Genomic DNA, 26,163 nt, shown 5'->3' on the forward strand with positions numbered 1-26,163 from the left:
AGAAATCTGTGTGGTTTACTTACAAAACTCTACCTCTAGCCTTCATTTAGAGCATGTTTGTTTTCACTTAAGGTACCAGTCTAGCACTTGAGATTTGGATTCTCAGCTAGTGAGCAGAAGTACTCAACTGAAGGTGAAATGAGACTCTCAAACACAGCTGCTCTTTGGAAGCCAGTCGGAAGAAAGATATTTAATAAAGTACAGACTGCCACTGTGACTTTTTTGTATTTAGGCAGTAGATTTACCTATTTGAGTGGCTTCCAAAGCTATCAATATATTTCAGTTCAGCATAATAAAAATGATAGCTAAACTTCAATATTAGTGTACATGGTAATGACCCTTGAGTCATGAAGAAAGAATAAATTATGTTCAGAGGAAGAGATGATTTTTTAAAGACTTCCACCAAAAGTAATTAAAATTTTTAATGTTTGTTGCTTGAAGGATAAACTTTGGTTATCTAGAAAATCCACTTTGTGGGGTCGTAAGAAAGTATTAATATGCATTTCTGTTCCCTGAGTTATTTTCACTGAAGCATGTTTAATGTGACTGGCTGACAATAATGGTAACTGGCATTTGTGTAAACTTTGTAGGTTTTCTTTTGCAACTATCTTAAGTGGTCAATGGGGGAGGTGCTCTGCTAAGATCTAAAATGGTTCAGTGTTTTGGCCAAAGTCACACAACTAGCAAAGCATAGACTACTCTCCAGTGTCTCCCAGTACTATATCCTATAACACACAGTAACAGCAGTTAGTAACACTAGATGGACCTGGACACCAGGTACCTCCTGGGGAGAGTCCTTCAGCAGGGACCTCCTGACTTCCCCGTGAGCTGCAAAGTCTGCAGCTTGCAGGAGGAGTTTGTTAAGTCCCCGTATATATCTCATTGAGTCCGAGAGTTGAAAATGATTTTGCAGTCACTTACCCAAGGGTGTCCCAGGTGTCTCCCCTGCTCTAAAGGAAGGGAGGAGCTTCTTCCTGCTGACCTTCAAGATATTTCCTCTCTTAAACCTTTTACTGAAGGATAGTATACAGATAGAAAAAATACACATATCATAAGTATCCTGTTCAGTAAGGTTATTTTCCAGTTGCTCTTGGTCTTTCCTTCTCTTTTGTTAGATTTTGGCCCTATGGCCAGCATGTACATGTTCACCAACCCTAAGCATCTGTTGTAATACTTCTATAATAATCTTTTTTCCTGGTTTATCCACAATTCAGTAATGAGTTTCACATTGAGGTAGGCATTTTCTACGACATTTCTGGTTTTAATTTAAATTAGACTAATTTATAGTCTAATGCAGGCCTTTTCAGATACCCATGGTACCTCTGAAGAGAGCTTCTCTCTTACTAGTTATGACAATAAAAACACAGCATAACCCCTTTTTCTTGCAAAACAGTTTAAACCACAGATTTGATTAGTAGTTTCTTGGTGCTGTTTTGTTTTGTACTTGGATTTGTTTCAGCTTTATTCACCACTTGGCCTTAAAAATCTCCATGAGTCAGAACAGAGAAAGTAAAATTGAGCACCTGCTTTTTTGTGCTTTGTGCTTTATATATGTTATCTAATATCTCACAACAATCCTTTGAAATACCGATACCTCAGTTCCAGCTTACAGATGAGGAAACCAGGGTACAGAGAGGTTAAGTAATTTTCCTAAGATCCTATAGCTAGTAAATGTCAGAGCCCGAAGTAGAATATCGGTTTTTCACATTCCACAGTCTGCGCTCTTTCCACTAAAACCACACAGCTTCAGAGGCCAGAAGAAGGTGAGGAAGTAGGAGACTGATGCAGACTGTCCAGGGCACACCTTTGTTTAAAGGCACCTCATGACAGCGAGATAAACTCAAAGATGGAAGAAAAAATAGCTGGAAGATACTATCAAACCCACTCCTGTATTCCTGTCTGGAGAATCCCACGAACAGAGGAGCCTGGTGGGCTACAGTCCACAGGGTCACAAAAAGTCAGACACGACTGAAGCGACTTAGTACACAAGATACTATCAAACAACTTCTGCTCAGCACACATTTATTAAGCTGCCCTTCGTACTTTGCTATGTTACGTAAAGAGTCAGATAATAGTCCCCTAAGGAATTAGGAGAGAAAAGAGAGAGGTTGAGAAGTTGTATAAAGCTCCAGAAAACTGCAACACATCAACTGCATGGGCCTAGTAAAAATCCCAACATCCAGAAACAGAAAGCAGCTCTTGAAAACTTGGTTATCTAAGTGGAAATTTCTTTTAACCTGTCCTCAATCTAGTACCATCCTTTCCTGCCCACAATGTCCTGTTTAAACCCTAAGAGTATCCTAGATGATTTACAGAAATGGTTGAAAAGGGTTCTTGAATGTAGGGTTGGCTTCCTGTGGATTATTCTAAAATGTTTATTAAAGGTCTAGGCAAATGTAACAGGTGGCACTTGATGCACCATAATACTACTACTACCATGCATTGACAGCTCTATGGTTTACAATGTGATTTTGTATCTGTGTCCTCATTTAGAGGCTAGGAGTAGGAAATTGCTTGTCATTCATCTTTCAGTATATCTGAAGTGTAAAATTATTGATCTCTATTCCTCCATGACCTATAGGGTCAGAAGGATTCCTGCATCACTGTTTGCAGAATTCTAAAGTCCAGCCAATTGGTCAAGCTGAGAAACCATGTTAAAACTATTGTTTCTCTAAGTATTTCTAAACCAAGACTTGCAATACAGTGTATATGAATTTTTGTCCATGTTATGGACTTATGAACCAGTGATTATTTAACAGGAATGCCCAGGCCTAAAACAAAAATGTTTGTTGGCCAATTGGAGTTAATAATGTGGCCAAAATTTTAATTTTTGAAGAAAAGCTTCTTCTCAATGATATTTCTTCTTTATAAGATAGAAATTATTTGTGAATAATCACTTTAAAAATTGTCACTAAAAATTGAAAATACTACAGGGTTGGCCTTATGTTTTCATTGAATAGATGCTCCTAATCTATTGAATAAAAAGCATATGGGCCCTGAGAAGCAGTTTTGGACAGAGAATGAAACATAAGTAACACTGATGAATTTAATAATGTAAAAATGGTTCTTTGGAGAATGACCATACTGATTTCTTCTTTCTCTTTGTCTGTCTAGTGAGAACTCAGCAGAGGCAATAGCAGTACATTCTAACCATCAGTCGAAGTCCCCACTGGAGAAGTTTATGGTCAAACTGTGCACACATCATCAGAAGCAGTTCATTCGTGTTCTGAACGATCTGTACACTGAGTCTCAGCCCGGCTCCGAGGACCTGCAGTCTTCTGATTCTGGAGCCATGGACACCTCTACCTGCGATGCTGGCTGTGCCCAGTTCAGCACCAGACATACAGAAAAGGATGCTCTGTGTCTCAACATGAAGTCTTCTACTTCTGTAGACTTGCCCATAGACTCTGCAGGCTCCCACAGCCCTCCACATTTGACAGAGCAGGCCCTAAAGGAGCCTCCGCCTGAGACAAACTCTGTAGATGGAACAGAGAAGACTCTGACTGTTGTCCAAAAAGATTCCTCTGAACTTCCAACCACTAAACCTAATTCAATGGATAATTCCACTCTGGGATACCTCACTGCACCGAATTCTTCCTCATTAAACTTCCACCGCATCTCTAAGAACCTGGAGGGGCAGACCACTGAACAGGAGCAAGACACAGATGTGAAAATATGTGAAGATGGTAAAGACCATGTGCAGAGTGCAGCTTTAGTAGAAAATCTAATTGCAGTAAAAGCGGCAGCTGAAAATAATGAGGAGAGCAACAACTGTATTGTTTCTCAAAGAAATTCATTCAAAGCTTTATCAGAAGAGGCTTGGGACTCAGGGTTTATGGGGAATTCACCTAGAACTGCTGACAAAGAGAATGCTTTACAGTGTAGCTCAAAAACACCTTTACGCCAGGACTTAGAGGCATGTGAACAAGATTCAAGGCCAAAGCAAGAGAACCATCTTCACTCCCTAGGAAGAAATAAAATGGGTTACCATTTACAGCCCAGTGATAAGGGCCAGTTTGATCATTCCAAAGATGGTTGGTTAGCCCCCAGCCCTATGCCACCTGTACACAAAACATCGAATGGACACTCACGAACCAAGATGATATCCACCTCCATAAAGACAGCTCGGAAAAGTAAAAGGGCATCAGGGTTGAGGATAAACGATTATGATAACCAGTGTGATGTCGTTTATATCAGCCAGCCAATAACAGAATGCCACTTTGAGAATCAAAGATCGATATTATCTTCTCGGAAAACAGCCAGGAAGAGTACTCGAGGATACTTTTTCAATGGTGATTGCTGTGAGCTGCCAACTGTTCGCACGCTGGCCAAGAATTTACACTCCCAAGAAAAAGCGAGCTGCTCAACTGTGGCATCAGAGGCAGTGGTCACTCCCAAGCAGACCCTTGTCACGTCAGCACCTCCACCTACAGGAGACGTAGAGCATCCCAGAGAAGACAAGCCTGAAGAACCTAGTAAAGAAACACCCCCTCTCACGGAAGGAGACAGAGATGCGTCACCTGAAAAGGCATCTCAAGAGCCAGAGGTTTGCCCCGTGACGAATAATGCAAACCCCAGTGGCTCCCCCACATCAAAGGAAACAGCAGCCTGCAGCCCAGAGTGGCCCCTCCCTGCTCATCTTCCTGAAGAGGACCCACCAGAAGGCAGCTCCATGGTCTCAGCTCCCACGGGAAGTGAGATGTCTTCCCCTGGACGAGACCAGCAGCCAATTGAACTGCTGAGTACAGAGGAGATGAGTGTACCCCAAGACTGTCCCCTGCTTCCCACCACAGAGAGCATTTCTGAGGGAGGCAGTGACGATGTTGCTCCCAGGCCTGGTTCCCCTCCTGAAACAGCAGAGAGAGAAGAAAGCCCTCTGTGTTCAGAAAATCAAAGTCCTTCTGCGGTCTTGGATCCTCCCATGAGCCCAGGAAAGGCCGAGGAAGAGCCAAGTGTTGCTACTGAGGCCGAGACCCAAGACACTCAGGAGCTAGATACTGACCCACTCTCGAAGGAAAGCAGCACTTTGACAAATGAAAACCCCAGTGAAATTGAGGAAAGGGAGGCAGCAGGTGGTACAGGAAAATTAGAGGGAGAGGATGGTGATGTCAAACATCCTTCAGAAAAAGATGCATGTGCTCAAAACACTGAGTCACCTGAAGAGAATCTAGACAAGAAGAAAAAAGGTAGAAAATTACCTGAGGCCTCTGATAGGTGTCTCAGAAGTCAACTTGCAGATTCCTCCTCTGCCGAGAGGTGCCTAAAAAATCAAAGTTCAGATTCTTCCTCTCCAAGTGCTGATGTCAAGGTTTCTAAGAGTTCTGGTGCAAAACGCTCTAAAAAAGAAGGGTACCCTGTTGGGACAACACCCGAGAGCCTCCTTACTGAAGGCTTCCATACAAAAGCTCCGGAAGACACTGAAAACCCAATTGTCAATGAAAGCACCCCTGAGAAAGAGAACACCCCTGAGAAAGACGCTGAGCAGGAGGTTGAAGGGGGTGGGGTGATCACCAGGCAGACTTTTAAAAACATGCTGGTGAAAGAAGGCAAAGGGGAAGAAGGAAGTATTTTCCCCAGCAGTGATCCCTCAGCCACAGTTGGCCAGCCCCTGCCTGGAGAGAAACTGGAAATCTATGTTCAGTCTAAATTAGGTGAGAACAGTACTCAAGAGCCCTCTGAAAGCATACCTTGTACTTTCCCAGAACAATCACAGGGGAAGCCAGGACCTGTTCCTGCACAGGAGACGGAGGAGGCCGTGAATGAAATAGACAGTGCCGACAGTCAGCATAAAGATGGCGATAGTGACGATGTGCCGTCTAGCACGCTGGGATCATCAAGTAGTGGAAATGATGACACTGCAGTGCCCCCAAAATGGGCCCCAAGGCTTACAAGACTGACCTCCTCCACCTACAACCTAAGACACACTCATTCTCTGGACTCCTTGGATACTATAAAAGTGACTTCTGAAAAGGAAGCAGCACAAGGAAACCCAATCCCAAAGGAAAATGCAGCTTCCGAGAGTGGAGATCCCGTCGATGAGGGTGATGTGGACACCGTGGTGGACGAGCAGCCGAAGTTTGTGGAATGGTGTGCTGAGGAGGAGAACCAAGAGCTCATTGCCAACTTCAATGCCCAGTACATGAAAGTTCAGAAGGGCTGGATCCAGCTGGAGAAAGAAGCCCAGCCAACACCAAGGGCAAGGAACAAGTCTGATAAGCTGAAGGAGATTTGGAAAAGCAAGAAAAGGTCACGGAAATGTCGGGGTTCACTGGAGGTTCAGAAGTTTTCTCCTGTTCAGATGTTGTTTATGACAAACTTTAAATTATCTAATGTTTGCAAGTGGTTCTTAGAGACAACTGAAACCCGGTCTCTGGTCATTGTGAAGAAGCTCAATACTCGTCTTCCAGGTGACATCCCACCCGTCAAGCACCCTCTTCAGAAGTACCCTCCTTCCAGCCTGTACCCCAGTTCTCTACAGGCCGAACGCTTGAAAAAACACTTGAAGAAATTTCCCGGAGCTACTCCTGCCAAGAACAATTGGAAAACACAGAAGCTCTGGGCTAAATTTCGAGAGAATCCCGACCAAGTGGAGCCAGAGGATGGCAGTGACATGAGCCTCAGCCCCAGTCCTGAAGAGAGTGTAGAGGAGGTCAAGGAAGGTAGAAGCAGCCATCCTCCCACCAACTCACCGACCCCAGCCAGTACCCGCATCCTTAGAAAATACTCCAACATTCGAGGAAGGCTCAGAGCCCAGCAGCGTCTGATCAAGAACGAGAAAGTCGAAAGCCCATTTGGTCCGGCAGTGGAAAGCAAACAGAGTTGCAAGAGTGTGTGCATCAATCCTCTGATGTCCCCCAAGCTCGCCCTGCAAGTCGGTGCGGATGGCTTTCCCATTAAGCCCAAGAGCACCGATGGAACGAAGGCAAGGAAAGGGAAGCAGGTGCCTGAGGTCTTGCCAAAAGCAGAGGTTCAGAATAAACGCAAGAGGACAGAAGGCGGCAGCACTCAGGACAGGAAGGACAAGGGGCCTGTGATGAAGGCCAGCAAAGAAAGGCATGTTGATGGGTCCACCAGAATTTCCGCTGCCAAGAAGCCAGCCACAAGGGACAGAAGCAGCCAGCTGCCCAAAAAGACAGCTTCAAAAGAGAATAAAGTGAAGATCCTTAAAAAGTCACCTGGGAAGAGCTGCCCGCCCTCCAGGAAAGAAAAAGAGATTGCAAACAAAAGACCTACCCAGTCCTCTGCCTCGGATTCGGTGACAAAATCTGCAAAGCAAAAAGGGGCAGGTGAGTCCTCTTCCAGGCCACAGAAAACCACAAATCGAAAGCAGAGCAGTGGAAAGACTCGGGCCAGACCCTCGACAAAAACCCCAGAGAACAGTGCGGCCCAGAGAAAGCGAAAGCTGAAGGCAAAGCTGGACTCTTCCCACAGCAAAAGAAGGCGGTTGGATACAAAGTGATTCACAGGGCGGTAGCCCAGAGTTAAAACTGTTCTATAGAAGTAACCCTTTATTTTGCATTAACTAAATCTGCTTTTATAAGCTTATCAAGCCTTTCAAATCTGCAGTTAATGGAGAACACCACAATTTAAGATGTCAGAAAGTGCGTCTCAGATGGAGAAGGGAACTTGCAGAGTCTTTCTCTGAGGCTGAGTAAGGGAAGTTATATATTATATTCTGGTTGTTCCTTGGGTTTTAAACTTGGAACCAAGCAGTTTTAGTTTTTAAAAGTACAGTGCCTTATTTATCCTTTTTGTTTTTAAATTTACAAAAGCTAAAAAGCTGATCTATGTGATTAAAGGCTTGTATTTTATACTTGATGCACAAGCACTTGTACTGTAGCCAAGAAGACCACCATCATGCACATAAAAGTAGCTTTTCAGCAGCCACCCTGCAGTGTCAGTACACAAACATGCTCCTCTTTGCAAACCCCAGCAGTGAACTTCCCTCTGTCTTGTTTGTTTAAATGATATTTGAAAGCTAAACCAAATCATTTTTACAGTATGTGGAGAATGCAGAGGGAATTTATAATTATTATAAAAGATTAATACTTCTGTTACCCCTTTTTAAAAATTCATATTTGTTGTTGGTCACTCATCTCTGGTCTTTTGTCATTTGAGGAAATATATTCTAAATTATGTGCCCATGGGACAAAAGATGTGTCACAAGGTGTTAATATTGATATATGAGCTCTGAAAATTATTCACACCCCCCAAACTATTTGCATTACTGATTCTTCCCATCCTTTTCATTTTTGATCTTACACGCTTGCTAGCACACTAATGAGGTTTTCATCCTACTTTGGGAGGAAAAAAAAAAGCTAATATCTTTTTGCCATAATTTGACAATTGGGATAAGAGTGACCATTCTAATTATTTTTCTTGTCTTGAGTACTTCTGTATTCAAAGAAAGCCAAAATGTTATTTTCAGTAATACGAAAGTTTAAAAGAGTGTGTGTGTGTTAGGGGGTATTTGCATGTGGTTATAAAGCCACAAATGTCTCCCATTTCCCCAGTTCTACAGTAAAATTCTTTCTTCTCCATACAGTGTGATAGGGTGTTCATGAGCTGAGTAATTAGCGTAGGCCAGATGGCTTAAATATAGCCTAGGGTCTCTATGAGCATTCCCCAAATCACTATGGCACCAGACTCAGAATTCTAAAAAGGTCAGAGCAGCCTTTCAGTTGGAGAAAGTAGCATCAACATCTCATTGTGTGCCCACACACATCCCAGTACCAGGAGCTGATGCTCAGCTGGTATTCCAGTGTGAAATGTACATGTTTAGAGTAGATGCCCTTTCTGATGGATTAACATCTACACTGTAGTTAATGCTTATAGAATCACAATGGCCTCTATCACGTCGGGCTCTGTTCCATGGCTCAAAAACGAGAGCTGCAATATTTGTAACTGATGTTGTTTGAGACCTGAGATGAGTGTATTGGCTTTACCTTGGTGCCTGTAACATTGCTCTATTATAACACAGTGTGTACTCGGCATCTCCATTGGGCCACTCTGCCAATAAGTCTTGCTCGCTAAAGCTTCAGCCAGCTTCTCTGACATGCTCTGTCCCCAAAATAGGCTCGTATGGACAGCTGCTACTCCGTCCTTTTTATTAAAAGATTTTCCATCCCTGTTGCTTGAAATCTGTTTGGATAAACCCCAATGTACCTGTTTTCATGCATTAGTTCATTCAGATCATGATAAAACAAGTTTTCTACCCATTCTGTTAAAGTTTTGCTGTATATAATGAAAACTTCTGCAGATTGGATAGAATTAGAAAAAAGTGTTTGATTCATGGGAAACTGAGCACGGTGTTGAATTTTGCAGACAGTGAAGCTTACTATCTTCAAAGAAGCCTTTTTGTTCCCCTCTAGTGTCTCCTCTATCCCATGAGTCTTTTTTTCTTTTTTTGTATCTTTGACCTTGGCCATTCCAGAGCTACCTATATTAATGAAACTGCTGAGTGTGTGTGTTGGCAACCTTCCTCAGCATTAAGTTGCACAGAAGCATTAACGTGTTTTAAGTAGGTTCATTTAATATATGTAAGTGGTTTTAAAGTTTTTTTAAAAAATCTTTTCATAGAGTCGTCACTGGATGTTGTTTTTGTGGTGACTTTACCAGTGGAGGTCTGCCCACATCAGGTGTGCTGGCCCCTGTACATACGTTGAAGGTGCCCCTTAGCTGCACACAGACTACCTTGTAAGGGTGCTTGGGTTAGGTTAGGGAGAGATGCCAGGCTGGAGGTAGGTGGCACTTTTCCAGTTGCAGGTTATAATCCATTCCATTCCTTTCCTCATTTCTTTTTCATTTTTAAAAGCTTATCACTTCAAGATCATAGCCTTCTCTCCCATTCTAGACAGCATTGGAGAAAAGATATCAATGTGCATCTATTTATTTTATATACCTACCAATGCAATGGATCATCTTTAAAATCAACTTATACTTTATAACAGACTACATTTAAATAGACTGGGATTCTACATAAGTAAGACACTTAAAAGTTTAGAATTATATTTGTTGAATCTCACTTTTGCTGATTCAGTTAACTTTACTAATAGAAAAAGGAAAAAAGCAGACTTGAGGTCCAACTCTGGAAGGCACGTTTACACTTACAGCAGATGCTGGCAAGCCTGTCTCTGACACCTCCAAGCCTAGACTTGGTTCTGACTCAAGACTCCCCTTGATCTCCCCCACTTCCTGTAGCCATCGTCGCAGTGTGGCTTGCACCAGACACACAGGCAGTCTGTCCCACCTTGTGGATTCCAAATTTAAAAGGAATTCAGCTCCTGGGCCTGTACTCAGAGAAGTGATTTTTGGAGCTGACATTGATGACCAGAAAACATCAGTATTCCCTCTGAGCTTCTAGGGGAGCTGGAAGACTCCTGGAAAGCAGTCACTGAAGCTCCACCATAGCTCCCCAGAGCTGGGCCCTCTTTAGGAGGTCCTTTTCCATCTCCCATTTTCTACCCTCTGAGGCTCCCCGGGTTTGGAGGAACCACCTGGAGTCTGCTCCAAAGAGGAACCACCTTGCTCAGGGTCCAGAGCCTCGCCCCTGGCACTGGCACAGACATTTTAAGTCTTGCAGCACAGCAGGAAGGCTATGAACCTTTGTTCTGCTTGTGAGGCTATGTATGTACAAATGTTAGTCATGTCTGTTACCCTGAAGTTGTTAGTCCCTTGGCTCCCTTTGGTAGACCAGTTCTCTTGTATCTGCACTTCATTAAAGACTTCTACACAAGCCTTATTTTAAAAATAATCTTAGGCCATGGGTTTCATGCCTCCTTGTTCCTGTGTAGTATAGATGGAAGAGGTGTAGTTAGTCATCACTTCATAAATGTGGTTCTCCTAATGGGGTCCTCTGTGCATCATGAGACTGTGCAGGTGAATTCCTCACAGTTCAGATAGGTCATCAATAAACACATCACTTCATGACAGTCATTTCGAATTGAAGTTTGGACTCTTCTCCCTTGGAATGAATTCTGTAGTGAAGACTGAAGCTGTCACTGTCATTTGTGGGCAGCTTGCCTATTGAGCCATGGGCCTAAGAGCCAAGAAGGAAAGGCCAACGTGCCATGTGAGGCAAGCTGGAGATGCCGTAGTGAGTGCCACCATCAGCGAGTCTGGTATCTGGTCACTTTCCCTGGGACAGAACTGGAATTTCCCCAGGTGCTGGCCAAGGGTACCCTAACCGCCTGCTCCTTATGGTTTCAGGTCAGCCCATGCAGGCTCTCATTTGGCCTACAGATGATCCTTCACTGCTCTGCAAACTGTGGGCTGGTCATGCTTTTGTAAATAAAAGTGTATTGGAACACAGCCATACGCATTCTTTTAGGTATTATCAGTGGCTGTATGTATTTGCAGCAGAGTTGAGTATCTGTAGCAGAGACCACATGGCCCACAAAGCCTAAAATATTTACTACTTGGATCTTTGAGAAAAAGTTTGTTGACCCATGCTTGAGAGAAGAATCTCTTTTCAGGGGGGGAAAAAAAAAACCTTGCTGGTTTATCTTCTCCTTTCTTCTGCCTCTTCTCTCTGTCCTCTTCTTCTTCCTCCTCATCTTACCTCAATTTTGTTCTTTTTTCGTCTTTATTTTTTCATACTGTGAAAGAGACGTGTTGCCACAGCACATCAAATACCATTTCCTGAAACCTGAACTGCCTTAGCCTCACATCCTATTAAAATCACCCGTCACCTTTAGCCTCTAGTCAGAATCCATGAGCAAATAGGAATTTGGAGTTCTAAAAGTATGTGGCCTGGGCCTCTCCTTTCATTCAGTTTTTATCATAGACTTGACTCTGGCTTCACTTCTTGTTTATTACTAATCAAGTAAGCCAAGATTTTATTTCTTTCAAAGTTAGTTGAGACTTCATTAGGTGGCTCTTCAGTTTTCTGAACCTTACATTTAGATATGAAAAGCCTTTTCACAGAGGGAAAAAAAGTTCAATCACAAACCCAAAGTGTTGTTTATTATAGTTCTGGCCAGCTTCTAGGAAAATGTATTGACACTATTTTTTTCAGTCACACACTCTTCTTTCAAAATAATTATATTAAAAGCAAGCCAACAACTGAAAAATAGAAGCTTGAAGTGCTTTAGAAAGAATAATAGAAAATTGGAGCATATTATAACCTGAATGTGACAGAATTTATGGATGGTATCTTTAGATTAAATCCAGTTAACTTCCAAGGTTTGTCTTCTCCCTCCCCAAAACTCAAGGATCCGTTTCTATGTTTTTTATCAAAATGAAGGGTTGATAAAATTTTGTCAGTGGCTCTGAAACAATGACTGTTTCATATGTTTTGAAACAGATAATTATCATTTGAATTGTTTACTATGAGTTTTTACCTTCTTATGGCTTGATAGCCACTGACATACTGAAATTTTTCCAAGTATGAAGTCATGTCTGTGTCAGGCATCCACAAGGCAGTCGTCACATCCCAGCATCGTGTACTTTGCCCCAGGCTTGCTCCCAAGTCCTTTTCAGGGAAAAAAAGAGCAAAAAGATTACTATAGTTAAAATTAGCAGAATTTGGGGAAGCCTGTTGAGACAGCCTTTGATATAGCTCATCCCTTGAAACATGAGAGCCAACTGCTGTCATCTCCAGTGGATGGACTGGAGGACACAAAGGTCTGACCCCCTTCCCTTAAAGACATCCAGCCATGCTGAGGCAGAGCCCCAGAGTGCTCCGACGCTGCTCCCGGCTCAGGGCTCATCATGCTGTACCGAGGACCCAGAAAATCGCCCGGGGCACTCTGCAGGCATCCTTGCTCATGCTTTCTTGCCTCTGGTTTGAGCCAGTGCTGGCTATTTTCTTGCAATACCTTCCCTTTGATCCTTTCCCCAGAACCCTGGTGGTTTACATCAGTGCTCAGAGGGGCCGGCGAGCACGGTTGACAGAGGCTCTTTCACCTGTGTGGGACCATTCCATTTAACACGAAGTGCTCAGTAGGCAAGCCACATGGAAGTAGATTGCTCACTTGCCCATAGTTGTATAATCCACCAGAGATTGGAGGAATGCATTAAACAAGGTATAATGGGTTATGTTTTAAAGAAAAAGAGACCCCATGTGACCCACATAGCCTAAAATATAAACTCTTTAATACCTGACCCTTTTCAGAAAAGGTTTACTGATCCTTGCCCAATCCTTGCAATATGCCATTCAAGATCAAATTGTGTGGTCACAGGCACAAATGTATTTTTTTCATGTAGTCCAGCACTGCAACATTTCTTTTGTTTTAGATTTTACCATTTCTTGCCTGTTATCTTAGCACACAGCTGCTATCCCACATTATTCCTAAATAATGTTCGTGTATTAAAGAACACACATCCCTTTGTGGATTGAATATTTGTTGAATTGTGGACATTCAATCTGATCTACCAGAATACCAAGTTAAAGTGAAAAGTACAAAATCTTTTAAACTAAAAGTACTACGATTGTCTTCATGTTTATGAGTTAAGGTGAACTTGACTCTCATGGAACGACATTCCTCGACAGCAGTGCTCAACATAAATGGATTTACTCATGAACTCAAAAGCCTAGAATACAGCCCCTCCCAGCAGGTACAGGGCATGTTGGTTTCACCCCCAGAAACCATACAGTGTATTTGTGTACAGTATGTTTGCAAGTTTATCACTTCCCAAGCTTTGGTCATTACTTGTGAACATACATGGCTGGTCTTTACCTATTTGAACCTCATTCCAGATCCCCCATTCTCAACTCTTAAAAATACCAGCATGTCAATGGCACCTTGTCAGCACACCAGCAGCTTTAGAGTGAAGTTCAGGGCTCTCCAGCCTAGCCAGCGAAACCCACTCCTTCCTGGTCAGGCCTAGCTCACCTCATTTTAAGGCCCCACCTTTGTCACCTTGCCTCTTCCCTCTTCTTCTGCCCCCAGGCCCCTTCCAGGAGACACCTTCTCTGGGAAGCCACCTACCTTTCAAGTGCTTCACTGAACATGTGTATGTCATATTACAAGCATTTCATGACTGTTTTTCTTCTCATATTTAGCCATTGGGTCCAAATGCTATTCAGCTTATCGACTTTTTCACTCAAATTGTTTTTTTCTGTAATCTCCACTTCATGTCATCTTATAGCTAACACTGTAGAATTTGGGAGCTAGTTTGTGGAAGAGATACTGTACAAACAAGATTTTCATAATTTTGTATATTTATACCACAGGTAGGGATGAGTTTTAGAGCCCTACAGCTTAAGGTTGTTAGTTTCACCAGTGATTTCTTCATTCTTAATAGCTCTAGGAGAGTGTGTGACTATGATTTCAAATACATATATATAATACATATTTATACACACCACTGTGAAATTTATTTCACTGTGTAAATAGTGGTATTTTCCTGTTCAAATGCTTCTATAGAAAGTATTTATTTTAACAAACAAAAACTGTCAAAAGGGCTTTCCAAAAAAGTGTTCTTTCTAGAAAACCCATCTTCCCCAGCTCCCATGCTCAGCCACTGAACCCCCAAACTACATCATGAAGGGTGAAACCTTGAAGCCCTCACTGTATTGGGGCAGACACAACTGCATTGGGAAGCTGAGCACATTCCCCACTGTCACCCCATCCCAGAACAAAGTGGGTCTCCCACGATGGGGTCAGCTGTGCCAGCCAGGGCATTGGGACTTGTCTCAAGCCACCCACTCCTTATATACGCAGTTGGCCCATTCTACTGTACATTTCAACAGCCTGTGCAGGGAAACGAGCCCTTGTTGTAACCCCAAGGAAATCCAAACCTATACCTGTGGGATATGGAGAAACCACTGGTTGCCTAAAGAAAGCATTAAGATGTATTTTAGTCTTTCTCACCTTCAGGAAAGACACCTGTTCCCACTCTCTTAAACCAGGGGAGATAAGCTTGCTTCCTCCCGCACCTTGACAGTGCTGAGCATCTTAGCTCACAGCCGTCGCCGCCTCCTCCCCCACCCCTATCTGTCTCACAAGCCTCCGCACAGATGTGGGTCAACCCCACCTGTAACCGATGGTACAGAATGAGGCCGTCTGCTCTAAGATGTATGCAGCGTTACTTCTCAGGAGTCCTGATCTGCAATTCAGTCCCCGTAGATGAAACGGAACCGATGCTTTCCCATCGTGTTCCTCTTCCCTGTGCTCCATTCCTGGGCACCCCTGTCTGAGCCACAGCTTTGCTGTCCGGCTGGCTGGCTGGCCTGAGAACTGTAGCTCCAGGCCTGCAGAGAGCTTGGGACTGGACACGCAGGGATTCGTGTCATCCATTTGAACCATAATTTGCCTGTTTACTTATGGCCTCCCTTTGTCTTTTCTAAACAAATGAGGAAGACACTTGAACAGTAATGCTGGAGAATGTTTTTTCTAAGATACTGTTTGTAAGCAAATCTGATTTTAAGATGAAATGTGAATGGGTAACTAGGTGCCAGGGAATTTAGCACTGAACTAGACAGTTGAAACTTTTTTAACCTTTGCAGGAAAAAATACTTTGCTCTCATCTAAATGTTCACAAGAAATAATGTTGTAAATAGTTTTTAAAAAAATATTTATTACATGTGCTGTATACAGATTCATGTTCCGAGTGATGTTGGTTTGCATTGTAGTATTGTAGAAGAATATATTTTGAGCAGTGGACTTCCTTTCATAACACAGTACACACATGGAGAAAGAACAAAAATGAGCAGATTGAGAGCTGTTTGGGGCATTTGATCTGTAATGTTACATCAAGTCCAAGCTTTAATTGCCCCCTCTTCTCATCTGGTTATGGTATATATATTATATATATATATATATATATATATATATATATATATAATATACACACACATGTATGTATGATAAACTGGTCAGTGGTCAGTCCCCAGAGCAGATTTCCAGGTGTTCTTTCTGATGTGTTGCCCGTAAGCAATAAGATTCTAGGTAATAACATTTATTCTGGGCTCTGTGTTAGCCCTTGTCTCAGAGGATAGGGTGGGGGGTAGAACAGCTCTTGCTAAGACCTCTTGCCTTTGCTGGAGAGGTTGCTGTACTTGAATTTTTGCTTCTGTTTGTCTGCACGCTCCTTCACATTAGACAGTGCTAGCAATGGATGAGAAATCTGCCAGGACCAGACACCTCAAAAATTGGACAGAGACTGAAAAATTACCAATTTTCCATGAATTTTTAGGGTTTACAGAATCTAGTTGAGGCAAAGCTCATTTGGTTATAGCATAAATGTAAGAACTTTTTGCATTAAAAATGTAAATGGTCAATACAAAGTCCCTTGACTATATATCTGACCTACCTTTAAGAGCTAGCCCATTTCCTTTATTCCTCTGTGCCTGGGTTTGAAACGTCCAAAGCCCCAGTGCATGTCTGGGGTTAAACCCATTTAGGTTCGTGCAAAGAGGGCAGTTGCTCCTCCAAGTATCCCAGCGTGTCCAGTCCAACAGGTTTCTAAGCTGTTTAGCAACCTCTCCTTGTGACCGTCCTGAACTTTATGAAAAATATCCCACACCCAGATAACCATGAATAGAATAATGTAGTTTTTTAGGCTTTTTGGAATATGTCTTCTCTTTTGTATTTATGATGGTGTTTGGAATTTTTCGCTAGTGTTTTTTTAGATCGAAGTGGGTGCATTAGGATAAAACTTTCCATTGCTGTGCCTGAAAGCAAGCAAGAGGAAAGAAATGAACCTATGTGTGTCATTGGGAAGGTGACTACTTCTTGTGGTGGGGGGAGGGAGGGAGGGAGCGTGGTAGATTATGTGGGGGTAAAATAGAATTCCGGCCTGAGGCTCCCCGAGTCTTATTACCTTGTAATAAATAATCCCTTTATTAGCCTCACTTAATCTCAATAGAAGCCTGCTGTTTACCCTCAGGGAACAAGTAGTTTTCAAAATTGAGCTCCTCCAAGGTCATTGGCCAATGTCTGCGTGCAGACATGGGTCGTCTTTGTGAACTCATGGCATTATTTTCCCATATGCATTATGATAGTATGAAATTCAACCCCAACCTGTATGAAAAGCACAGCCCAGGGTCCTCCTTTCAGGCTAGAGTTAATGCCTTTGAGAGGCCAGAGTGTCCTAGGAGGCCCATGCAATTTAACTGAAGCTCAGGTGCCGTGTTGGGTTTTTTATTCTTTTTAGGCCACAACCTTCAGAATGAGTTTAGGGCAGGGCTGCTGATCCAGCTGTGGATCCAGGGAGCTCTAAGATGAATCTCTACCGTTCCTGTAAAGGTCTTTCTGATTCTTCCCAGTGTTGTCCTTGCTGAGGTCAGTCTCGTAGTTGTTCAGGTGTGCTCCTCTTTTGCCGTCTTGTGAGTTGTAGCCAGCGATCCGGATGCCCAAGGACAGTCTCCAGAGGGCCTCGCTCCTTCCCGGTACCATGTGTGTGCGCCTGACCTGTGTGAAGATGGTCTTGTCAAAAGTAGTGACACGAGAAATCCTGCAAATGGTAATCTGGTGATCAGCATGTTTCCCTTGGGCCTGGATTTCCACTATGTTAGTGAGTGTAGGAAAATACTGTGTCTGTTATGGATGAAAATTCAATGTATGCTGTGAATTTGTTGGTTTGAAACATTGAAAAATTTTCATTAGACAATGTTTACATACCTCACCTGAAGAACCTTTGAGAGTGTATATATGAAATTTAAAATATATTAAGTTGCTTTAAAAACAATATGTATAGCTATAAAAGTTGGAGTTATTTTAACTTTGAATATGTACCAAGTCTCAAATATTGAAATCTTGTGGACTCTGTGCTTCTGTGTTTTGCTTTCCTATTAGACTGTGTAGGAAACTGTGTTCTTGTTACTGGTAAAGGGGCCCTCAATGAAATCCAAGCTTGGAAGAATTTTCTAGGTTGTTTCAGATTTTCTTGTTTGGTTTTGAGGGGTGGGGTGTGGAGCTGGAGGCTGTGTGGGAGGGATTTCTCTAACATTGACATCTATTCCATGAGCTTTTCCTAGGCGCTTATTTTATTGCAGTGTATTAAACTTCTTTGATATTAAAGTGTGTTTGTGTAGTTACTGGAGAGGGTGCAGAACACATGGAAACCTAGCATTCAACTTGTAGTCTGCGGCAAATTTGCTAAGTTGCCAGAGGGAACCAAAAAGCAATACTTGCTGGGACATCCCTCATGGTCCAGTGGTTAAGACTTCTGCCTTCCAATGCAGGGAGTGCAGATTTGACCCCTGGTGGGGAAGCCCAGATCCCACATGCCTCACAAGCAAGAAAGCAAAACATAGAAACAATATTGTAACAAGTTCAATAAAGACTTTAAAAATGATCCATATTAAAAAAGTCTTTAAACAAACAACTCCAGAATACTTCATATGACTTTGGCCTAGGCCACCGATATTGGGACTTAAATCTGTTTGCTAGATCTATGGCCATTTTGTGAGTTATGCCTAACTTCAAAGAATAGGAAACCCAATGAATGGTCCTTGGGAATTCCCATGGCAGAATTGGGAAGGCACTAGTGGTTCATCTTGAGGTTCAGGGAGCGCCTGAATCCATGCTCCTGACCTCATTGCTAAATCTCGGGGGTGAAGTGCACAGCATCCCAGCTCCCTAGCCCATGCTGGGTTGTGGCAGAAAGGTGGCAGGAAATCCTGCCATCTACTTGCCTCATGACTTGTTCCATTATAGTCTTTCAACTCTCCTATGTGTGTGCTAAGTTGCTTCAGTCATGTTCATCTCTGCGACCCTATGAACCATGGCCTGCCAGGTTCCTATGTCCATGGGATTCTCCAGGCAAGAACACTGGAGTGGGTTGCGATACCATCCTCCAGGGGATCTTCCCAACCCAGGGATTGAACCCACATCTCCTATCGTCTCCTGCACTGACAAGTGGGTTATTTACCACTAGTGCCACCTGGGAAGTCCTTCAACTCTCCTGGAGATGGGCATGTTGATGAATCCAGTAGGCCAGTGATTCATGGAATCAACCGTGATTTCTTTAACAGGTTCAACTGACATTGGTCATTGACACGCAGAGCCCAATGGAAATAATCCAGCGGCTGGCAGTCAGCCTGGACACTTACGTTGGAGAATTACCTTGTTCAAGATTAGGACTTTTTGTTGTTAAAATAGTCCTCTTTTTCCTCCACTATTCATCCTGTGGTAGAAGAACTGAAGTCTGACCTAAGAGGTGCAGACTGGCTTGGGATGAGGGGGTCACCTCTAACTCTGAAGGCTCAGGACATAGGGAGATTCATTATCGCCAACAGCAGGGAAACTCGGCAACTCTAGGGCTTCCCTAGTGGCTCAGTTGGTAAAGAATCTGCCTGCAGTGCAGGAGACCCAGGTTCAATTCCTGGGTTGGGAAGATCCCCTGGAGAAGGGAATCGCAACCCACTCCAGTATTCTTGCCTGGTGAATTCCATGGACAGGGAACCTGGTGAGCTCCTGTCCATGGGGTAGCAGAGTCAGACACAACTGAGCAGCTAACACACTTTGGCAACTCTAGTTGAAAGCCTGGGCATTCCTTTGACTGCCTCCACCCTCCAACCAAGCACTGCTGTGCCCATTCCTCTAGCTGGGCATTTCCTTAAAACTGTGAAATCTGCCACTGGAACTCAGAGGTTGCAGACTGGTGACTGACAGTTGTGTTTTATTTAGCCCAGTATTTTAAAAAACATCTAAAAACTGAGTGTTTACATAAAAATTGATTCCTGGCTTCTCTTTTTTAAAAAAAGATCATGAAGACCTGACAATTAGCACATGGTAGGATCCGCTGAAGTTGGGTAGGTTGGAAAGCATGCCTTTCAGGTCATTACAATCTCCATCAGTTATCGTTTGTCCCTTGCTCTTTATAGGAGGGAACCAGGTCCCTGTCCTGACTGCTGTAGCATAAGTGGCAGTACAGTTGATGGGCAGGGGGCTCACTTAGGTAACCTGCTGGCCTCTGCAAACTCTGGAGCTGGCAACGCTATTTGAACACACTTTATCCCCTGAACCTGGTTCATGACATTTCCTCCCAAATCCTTGATTACTTTGAAGGTGCTACAGCTACCATCACCGCCCACTTCCAGGGTGACAGTGTGCTGTTTCCGTGTGATTTATAGGAACATCACCACGAATGGGAGATTTGTTTATGCATCAGGGGCCTTGTCCAGCCTGACTGCCTGACTCAGAGGGCCCAATTGCCAGGGCCTGTCTTCCCTTAGACACACAGGTGACACATCCTACATAGTGCAATTCTGTGGTCTGAAATCCTAGTAGAACCACGGTAGAGGAACATTTGCCTCCTTTCTCCACCGATGCCTAAGAACCATTGTTCTGGTGCCTGGCAGGTCAACCTTATGGGACAGTTGAGAGGTCACACTGCTCGAATCTGTTGCCCGGATGCTCTGAAACCTTCAGAACCAGGTTAAATATGGGTGTGGCTCGGTACACAAACTTAACACAATGTGGGTGTGACACCTGAAGAGAAGGTAGGATGGACAGTGTCCCCAGATTCATGTGTGCTGTGTCCTCTCGGGCCCTGTTCTCACACTACCATCTCCAGGGAGCTATGACCAAATCATCCCCCCAGACCTCCCCTTCCTTCTTCATGACGAACAGACATTCTCTGCTACTTCCGGCAGACTAGAGAGGTACAAGGGCAGATGCCCCACGTGTGCTGGCTCTGGGCTCCATCCTTCGATTGTGGCTGGTGGATGAACAGCCCAGAAACTCTTGCCTGTGTGAGAGTGCGTGTCAGCAGCCCCGGCCTCACCCGTGATGCAGAAAAAGACATCAACAAGGCAGAACCCAAGTGAATCCATGTCATGTTCACATGAAGACAACAGACAATATCCAACATGTTCTAAAACAGCTTCTCAGGAAAGGGCAGGTGTGGCTCCCCACGGGCTTGTTCTAAACCAGTCTCTTTAAAGGAGTGATCCAAACAAGACTACAGAAACCCCCCACCCCAAAACAGAACATCACAACTACGTAGCATCTGAAAATCAAAAACAAGACACTGGATGTTGACTTTAACATATAAAAATACTATAACAAAATGAAATACAAATATATATTAGAATCTGTTAAGTATTCTGTATAAAGAGATACTTTCATGGTTAGGCTAACAGCAGGCAAAGAGGAGATAAAGTCCAGCCTTTTCCATTTCCAACACCTGCAGGGGGAGCCCAGGCCACTGCCGCCTACATCGCTGGCCAAAAGCAGCAGCACCCGCGGGACTGGCCCTGTTTGTCTCTTCAGTGAAATCAGCCGATGGCAACATCAGCATGAACTGGAGGTCTTTACCAAAGGGGTGACAAGGCTTGGAAACGATTTCTCAGGTGATTTCGTGGGAGCTTTCTCCCGGGACTCAGTGGGCCCAAATTCAAATAGGCAAGATGCGTGGTGGTCCAGCTCATTAGCAACTTTTGGGTTGGTGGTTCAGTTGATGAAAAGTTGATCCTGGGGCACGCAGGTCTCTTGGGCCCCCTTGCTGTACTCACTGTGATGGATCCCAATCTTCCAGCTTGACAGAGGGTGAGTGTGGAGCTGGGTTGGGGTGTGGGGTGTGGTGGAGGGTTGGATGGGGACAGCGGCCAGCTCACAGAGTGCTCCCTAACACTCCAAACACTTCATCCTCTGCCCTCCAAATCCCAGGACTGCAGGACTCCTGGCAGCCAGCACCTATCTGCAGATGTCCTTTCCACCTTCTGCAGAGTGAAGAGGCCCTGCCAGTCAGTGCCCCTCAAGCCCAGGGAGTGGCTTCTGCAAGTCAGCAGGCAATGGTGGTGGCTAGGGGAAGGTATGTGTCTCAGAGTTGGTGGGTTCCAGAACCGTCTCTTCCATGGAAAGGGACAAGTTAGCTACACTTGAACTTTCATGCCGACCCAGCCTGGTGCTGGCTGCTGTCCAGGGTCCCGCAGTGGCCCAGAAAGTCTAGGTAAGACAGGGATACTGTGCAAACTTAGGAGAGACCCAGGCTGCTGCCCATGGGTGTGAGGGGTGCTGTGGCCTTGCTCAGAGTTTTGAGAAAATAGAGCCTGGCCCTTTTGAGGGGCAGATCCAGCCATGAGGACACCTCCTCAAGTAGGCAGGGCAGGGTTCTTTTCCCGTTGCAGGGCTCCCAGGACACAAACTCACTGGCCTGAGTCCCAGGGGAGTGGAATGTGCCAAGTTTAGTCAGTTGTAGAAGGTCCTGGAATACCCAATATCAAGGACTTTGTCCACTGCCCACAGGCACAAGGCCCACCTCAACACAGCCCCCTAACCCTGCCTTCTGTTTGCAGATAGAAGGACCCAGGAAAGGGACATGCTCACCCTCCTTGCCCATCAGGGGCCCCCAGGGGCACACGCTCTTGGGGAGATACTGGGACGGGAGAGCATGACCTATCCTCCTTCGAGCCAGCTTGCTGTTGAGGTGAAAAGACCGTCTTTCCACGTCTTCATTATGCATGGAAGAGAAATACTTGTAGTCACATGGCCATATTTGATGGCTCTTCAGATACTTAGTCCTTCCTTGCAAACACCTAGAGTGAGCAGCTCTGGCTGGGGCCGGGGTCTGTGGGTTGGAGCCCTCACTCAGCTCAGCTCTCTTCTCAGGCATCCTGATTACTCCTATGATGCTCAGTTCACGTCCATCTGTGAGAGCAGAACACCCACGGTCCCCAGCCCCGGTTAGGCACGTAAATACTTGCTGATGTGATTAATGAAAATAGATCTTCCGACTCCTCCAGCTTCTCTCCTGGAGCCACAGTGGAAGAGTCTACCTTGTCGCGCAGTCATCCCACCTCCCCATCAGCTGAGCAGACTGAGGCCCATGGGAAAGAAGTTTGCCTGGAGTGACAGAGCCAGCAGAGGTTTCCTGATGTCTGAGCCACTGCTCCCAACAGGTCTGCAGCACAAGGAGCTCTGAGCCCAATTTACATGGGCCGAGACCTCTCCCTGCACCTGCAGCCTGGCCCAATCCCCCTACAGCCCCAAAGACCTCTGCCAAGGGCTAGCCAGCAGCTGATGGCTGGCTCGTGGCTGGGGAAGCCCAGGACCAATGCCTCCTTGGTGGCTAATGTCAGGAGGTGGTGATGTTTATTCAGCTGGAAGCAAGAACCCCTCTGTCCTCTTTGGTGGGGTCCCCACCCTAAGCAATCCCAGCAGTCATTTATCTCCACACGAGCACCCTCCTTGAAATTGTTAAGTCATCCCATAACTTTAGGATTCAGAGGCCTGGTCCTAAGATCTACCGCCACCCCCAGGCCCGTTCCCAAGCAAGGAGTGGCTTCCATTCAGCCCCCCGGGGTGGGGGGTGGGGGGGCAGGGGTTGGTCCCGTCCTGGCCAGCAGGAGGGCGCCCTTCCCCTCCGCAGCCCGGCCTACCACTGGCAGAGGCGCAGCAAAAGCCAAAAGCCAGGCCGGCTGCCCCAGGGGAGGTTGGGAGTACTTCAAGGTTATCTGCAGGTGGCAGGGGGGCCTGCCCGGGCCACAAGGGAGAGGGGACGTCTGGTTTGGAAAGGGGCAGTCCCTTCTTGAGACCCAGGAAGCAGGCAAAGAGGAGGTGTCACCATTCTGCACTTCTTGGCCTGACCTCACGCACACATTCATTCAACAAGTATTTATTAAGTGCCTATTTGTGCAAGGCACTTCCGGAGAGGGCGGACTGCAGCCTGGGCCACGCCCACCCGCCCCGCCAGTTGCGGCGCCCTCGGCTTTAGAAAGGTGGTTCTGGCCCGACCCACCACCGGAAGGCGGGGTGCCTAGGCGACTCCGTGGTGATGGCCAGCACCCCGGCCCAGATGCCGGCCACTCGGTCTCTGCTGCGGCCACGCCCCCTCTCCCGCCCTCTCCCCTCCCCGCGCACTCCAGGCGCTACGCGCAGAGGGCACAGCCACACTTCGTGGGCTTCTCCACCTCCTCAGCAAAAGAGGTCCCGTCGCTGCACTCAAAGGTGAACTTCCTCCGCTTCAGCCGCAGGCCCTGGCAGCAGCCCTGGCCCGGACATGAGCCCCGGCACTCCACCCACGACAGCGGGCGCGTGGTCCGGCAGATGGCATAGCCCCTCTGGACCTGGAGAAAGTCCCGGACAGGGTCCCCCCGGCATTCGGACTCTGGATGGGACAGACACCAAGAGAAAGCCTCAGGGCACACCCGAGGGCCAGCACTGCTCTGGGGAGGAAGGAGGAAGAGGAGGAGGAAAAACGAGCAGGAGTCGGGGACAGCAGCCTTGGACCCGGCCCTCTGTGCTCTCAGACCCCACCTCCATCCCCGCATCCTCCCTATGCTGCATGCACATGCACACGCCTCCTCCTGGGCCCACAGTGAGAGCAGAGGAAAGGAAGAATTTTCTAGCAGCCAAGGACCTCCAGGACAGATTGGGCTGCGCCAGTAAGGTGGGCTCAAGAAGTGGCTGGAAACCTGGGAGGCAATGATGTCAGAGACGGAATTGGAGCCAGAGGGTCTGGCCTAGGGGACCTGAAGGTGCCTGAGTTCTGGATTTCTCAGGTTCCTCCCTACCCCCTTCAGTGGAAGACCCTTGACCATCTTGGTCATGTGGGCCAGAAGGGCCTGGGAAGGAGTCCCCAACTCTCAGACCTCCTGCTGCTCTCCACGTCCCAAGATGATGGGCTAAGATGCCATTACCCTGGTCGTCTCTTCTGTGAGGACAGACCCCAGCCAGAAGGGGCACTGAGCCCAGAAAAGGGGGTTGCAGAGCAAGCTGGGCCAGGGAGAGACAGAGCATTGGTCTGAGGGTGGGGCTCGGAGCCCAGGAGGTTGCGAGCACTTCTGCCCCCAAGGAGGGGAGAGGGGCACAGAGGGGCCGCTGAGGCTGGGGAGAAGGAAAGTCAAGTCGCTAAAGCCAGCTGTGGGGAGGGACCCTGCAGAGGGCATGTCAGGAGGGGGGCCCCTGACCTTGCTCACACAGCTCGCCCGAAAAGCCGGGGTCACACACACAGTGTGCCCCCTTGGTGGCTGAGGCCTGGCAGTGGCCATGCAGGCACCGCAGGCCCCCACAGGGGTCTGCAGGTGCCCCGGCCTGGTTGCACAGGGCCCCCGAGTACCCATCCTGGCACTGGCAGCTGTAGGAAAGAGCATCCAGAGGCACGCACTTCCCGTGGACACACCTGGAGGGACAGAGAAGAGTCACTGTGAGGAGAGGCCAGAGCCAGTCCGAGCCCACCCCCCACCAGCCCTGCAGCCCTGGGCTTCACGGGCTGTTATTCAGTTCCCAAAACTGAAACAAAGGGAGCAAAATGTCCTTCTGTGTTTGTCCCTAGGGTCCTTTGCCTGTTAATAAAAACTGGAAACCAAGAAAAAATTAATAAAAACCCTGTGTTGGGCTACATGTTCCAATCTGGGGGGTTAAAGGTATAGTCTCTCCTTACCATGGGGGCTGCCCTGGTGGCTCAGACAGTAAAGAATCTGCCTGCAATGCAGGAGACCCGGGTTCGGTCCCTGGGGTCAGGAAGATCCCCTGGAGAAGGGAATGGCAACCCACTCCAGTGTTCTTGCCTGGAGAATTCCATGGACAGAGGAGCCTGGCGGGCCCCAGTCCATGGGGTCGCAAAGAGTCGGACACAAGTGAGTAACTAACACTTCCTCACCATGGGGAAGTGGAACTTTCAGGGGAGGGAAGAGAACCCACAGGTGGGCAGGGCTCACTTGTGGCCATGGCAGGGGCCGTCAGCTGGCTGGTCACAGTGCAGGCCCCCCCAGCCGGCCTCACAGTGGCACACGGGCCCCGGGGTGGCATTGGGCTGACAGATGCCATGCAGGCAGTAGAGTTTCCGGCAGGGCTCGCAGCCGGGCACCACGCCTGGCTTCATCCGTGTCTTGGTGAAGTCCTGCAACTCGTTGTTGATGTACAGGTTTCGGATGCAGCCATGGAAGCTGGTGCCATTGAGGATCTGCCACAGGCGGAAGGCAGCTGAATTCACATCCACCGGCATCCCTGGGATGGAGGGGAGGGGTCAGAGCTGGGCTGAGCTGGGCTCAGACCATGCCCAGCACCCCACTCTGAGGTCTGCTGGGCATATCTACAGTGTTCCCTAGTGCCCTCAGCATCTGTCCCCCAGTCTCTGCAACCCAGAGCCAATGTTTCTTTTGCCACCTTAGAGGGGCCAGACTTCCTTCCCAGGAGAAATGGAAAAGCTCTTTTCCTTGTGATCAACTGACAAGAGATGCTCTGAGTGCCTAAGCCTGGCCACCCCCATCCAAGGCTCCTGCCCAGAAGCTCAGCGTTTACCTCCCAGCAGCGAAGGACTTGGGCCCCG

General features: G+C 46.4%; 2 protein-coding genes and 1 non-coding gene across 15 annotated transcripts in view; 2 read left to right on the forward strand and 1 right to left on the reverse strand.

The window, feature by feature from the left end:
- LCOR (ligand dependent nuclear receptor corepressor) overlaps positions 1–17,866 on the forward strand; it is a 129,179-nt gene extending 111,313 nt beyond the window's left edge. For all 13 annotated transcript variants that reach the window (XM_065922996.1, XM_065923000.1, XM_065922994.1 and 10 more), the window contains one exon: positions 3,115–17,866. In XM_065922996.1, coding sequence (XP_065779068.1) covers positions 3,115–7,459 — 4,345 coding nt within the window. In that variant the 3' untranslated portion in view covers positions 7,460–17,866. The remainder of the gene's footprint in view (positions 1–3,114) is intronic.
- A 1,346-nt stretch (positions 17,867–19,212) lies between these two features.
- Positions 19,213–19,284, forward strand: TRNAC-GCA (transfer RNA cysteine (anticodon GCA)). Its single transcript has one exon. It is a non-coding gene; the product is annotated as a tRNA-Cys (tRNA).
- A 3,961-nt stretch (positions 19,285–23,245) lies between these two features.
- Positions 23,246–26,163, reverse strand: part of SLIT1 (slit guidance ligand 1) — a 163,912-nt gene continuing 160,994 nt past the window's right edge. The window contains exons 35-37 of the mRNA XM_065920057.1: positions 25,553–25,841; positions 24,803–25,014; positions 23,246–24,000 (exon numbers count right to left, since the gene is read on the reverse strand). Of these exons, the coding sequence (XP_065776129.1) occupies positions 23,762–24,000; positions 24,803–25,014; positions 25,553–25,841 (740 nt within the window). The 3' untranslated portion in view covers positions 23,246–23,761. The remainder of the gene's footprint in view (positions 24,001–24,802; positions 25,015–25,552; positions 25,842–26,163) is intronic.

The sequence above is a fragment of the Muntiacus reevesi genome, chromosome 2, assembly GCF_963930625.1.
Source record: "Muntiacus reevesi chromosome 2, mMunRee1.1, whole genome shotgun sequence".
Classification (NCBI taxonomy): Eukaryota; Metazoa; Chordata; class Mammalia; order Artiodactyla; family Cervidae; genus Muntiacus; species Muntiacus reevesi.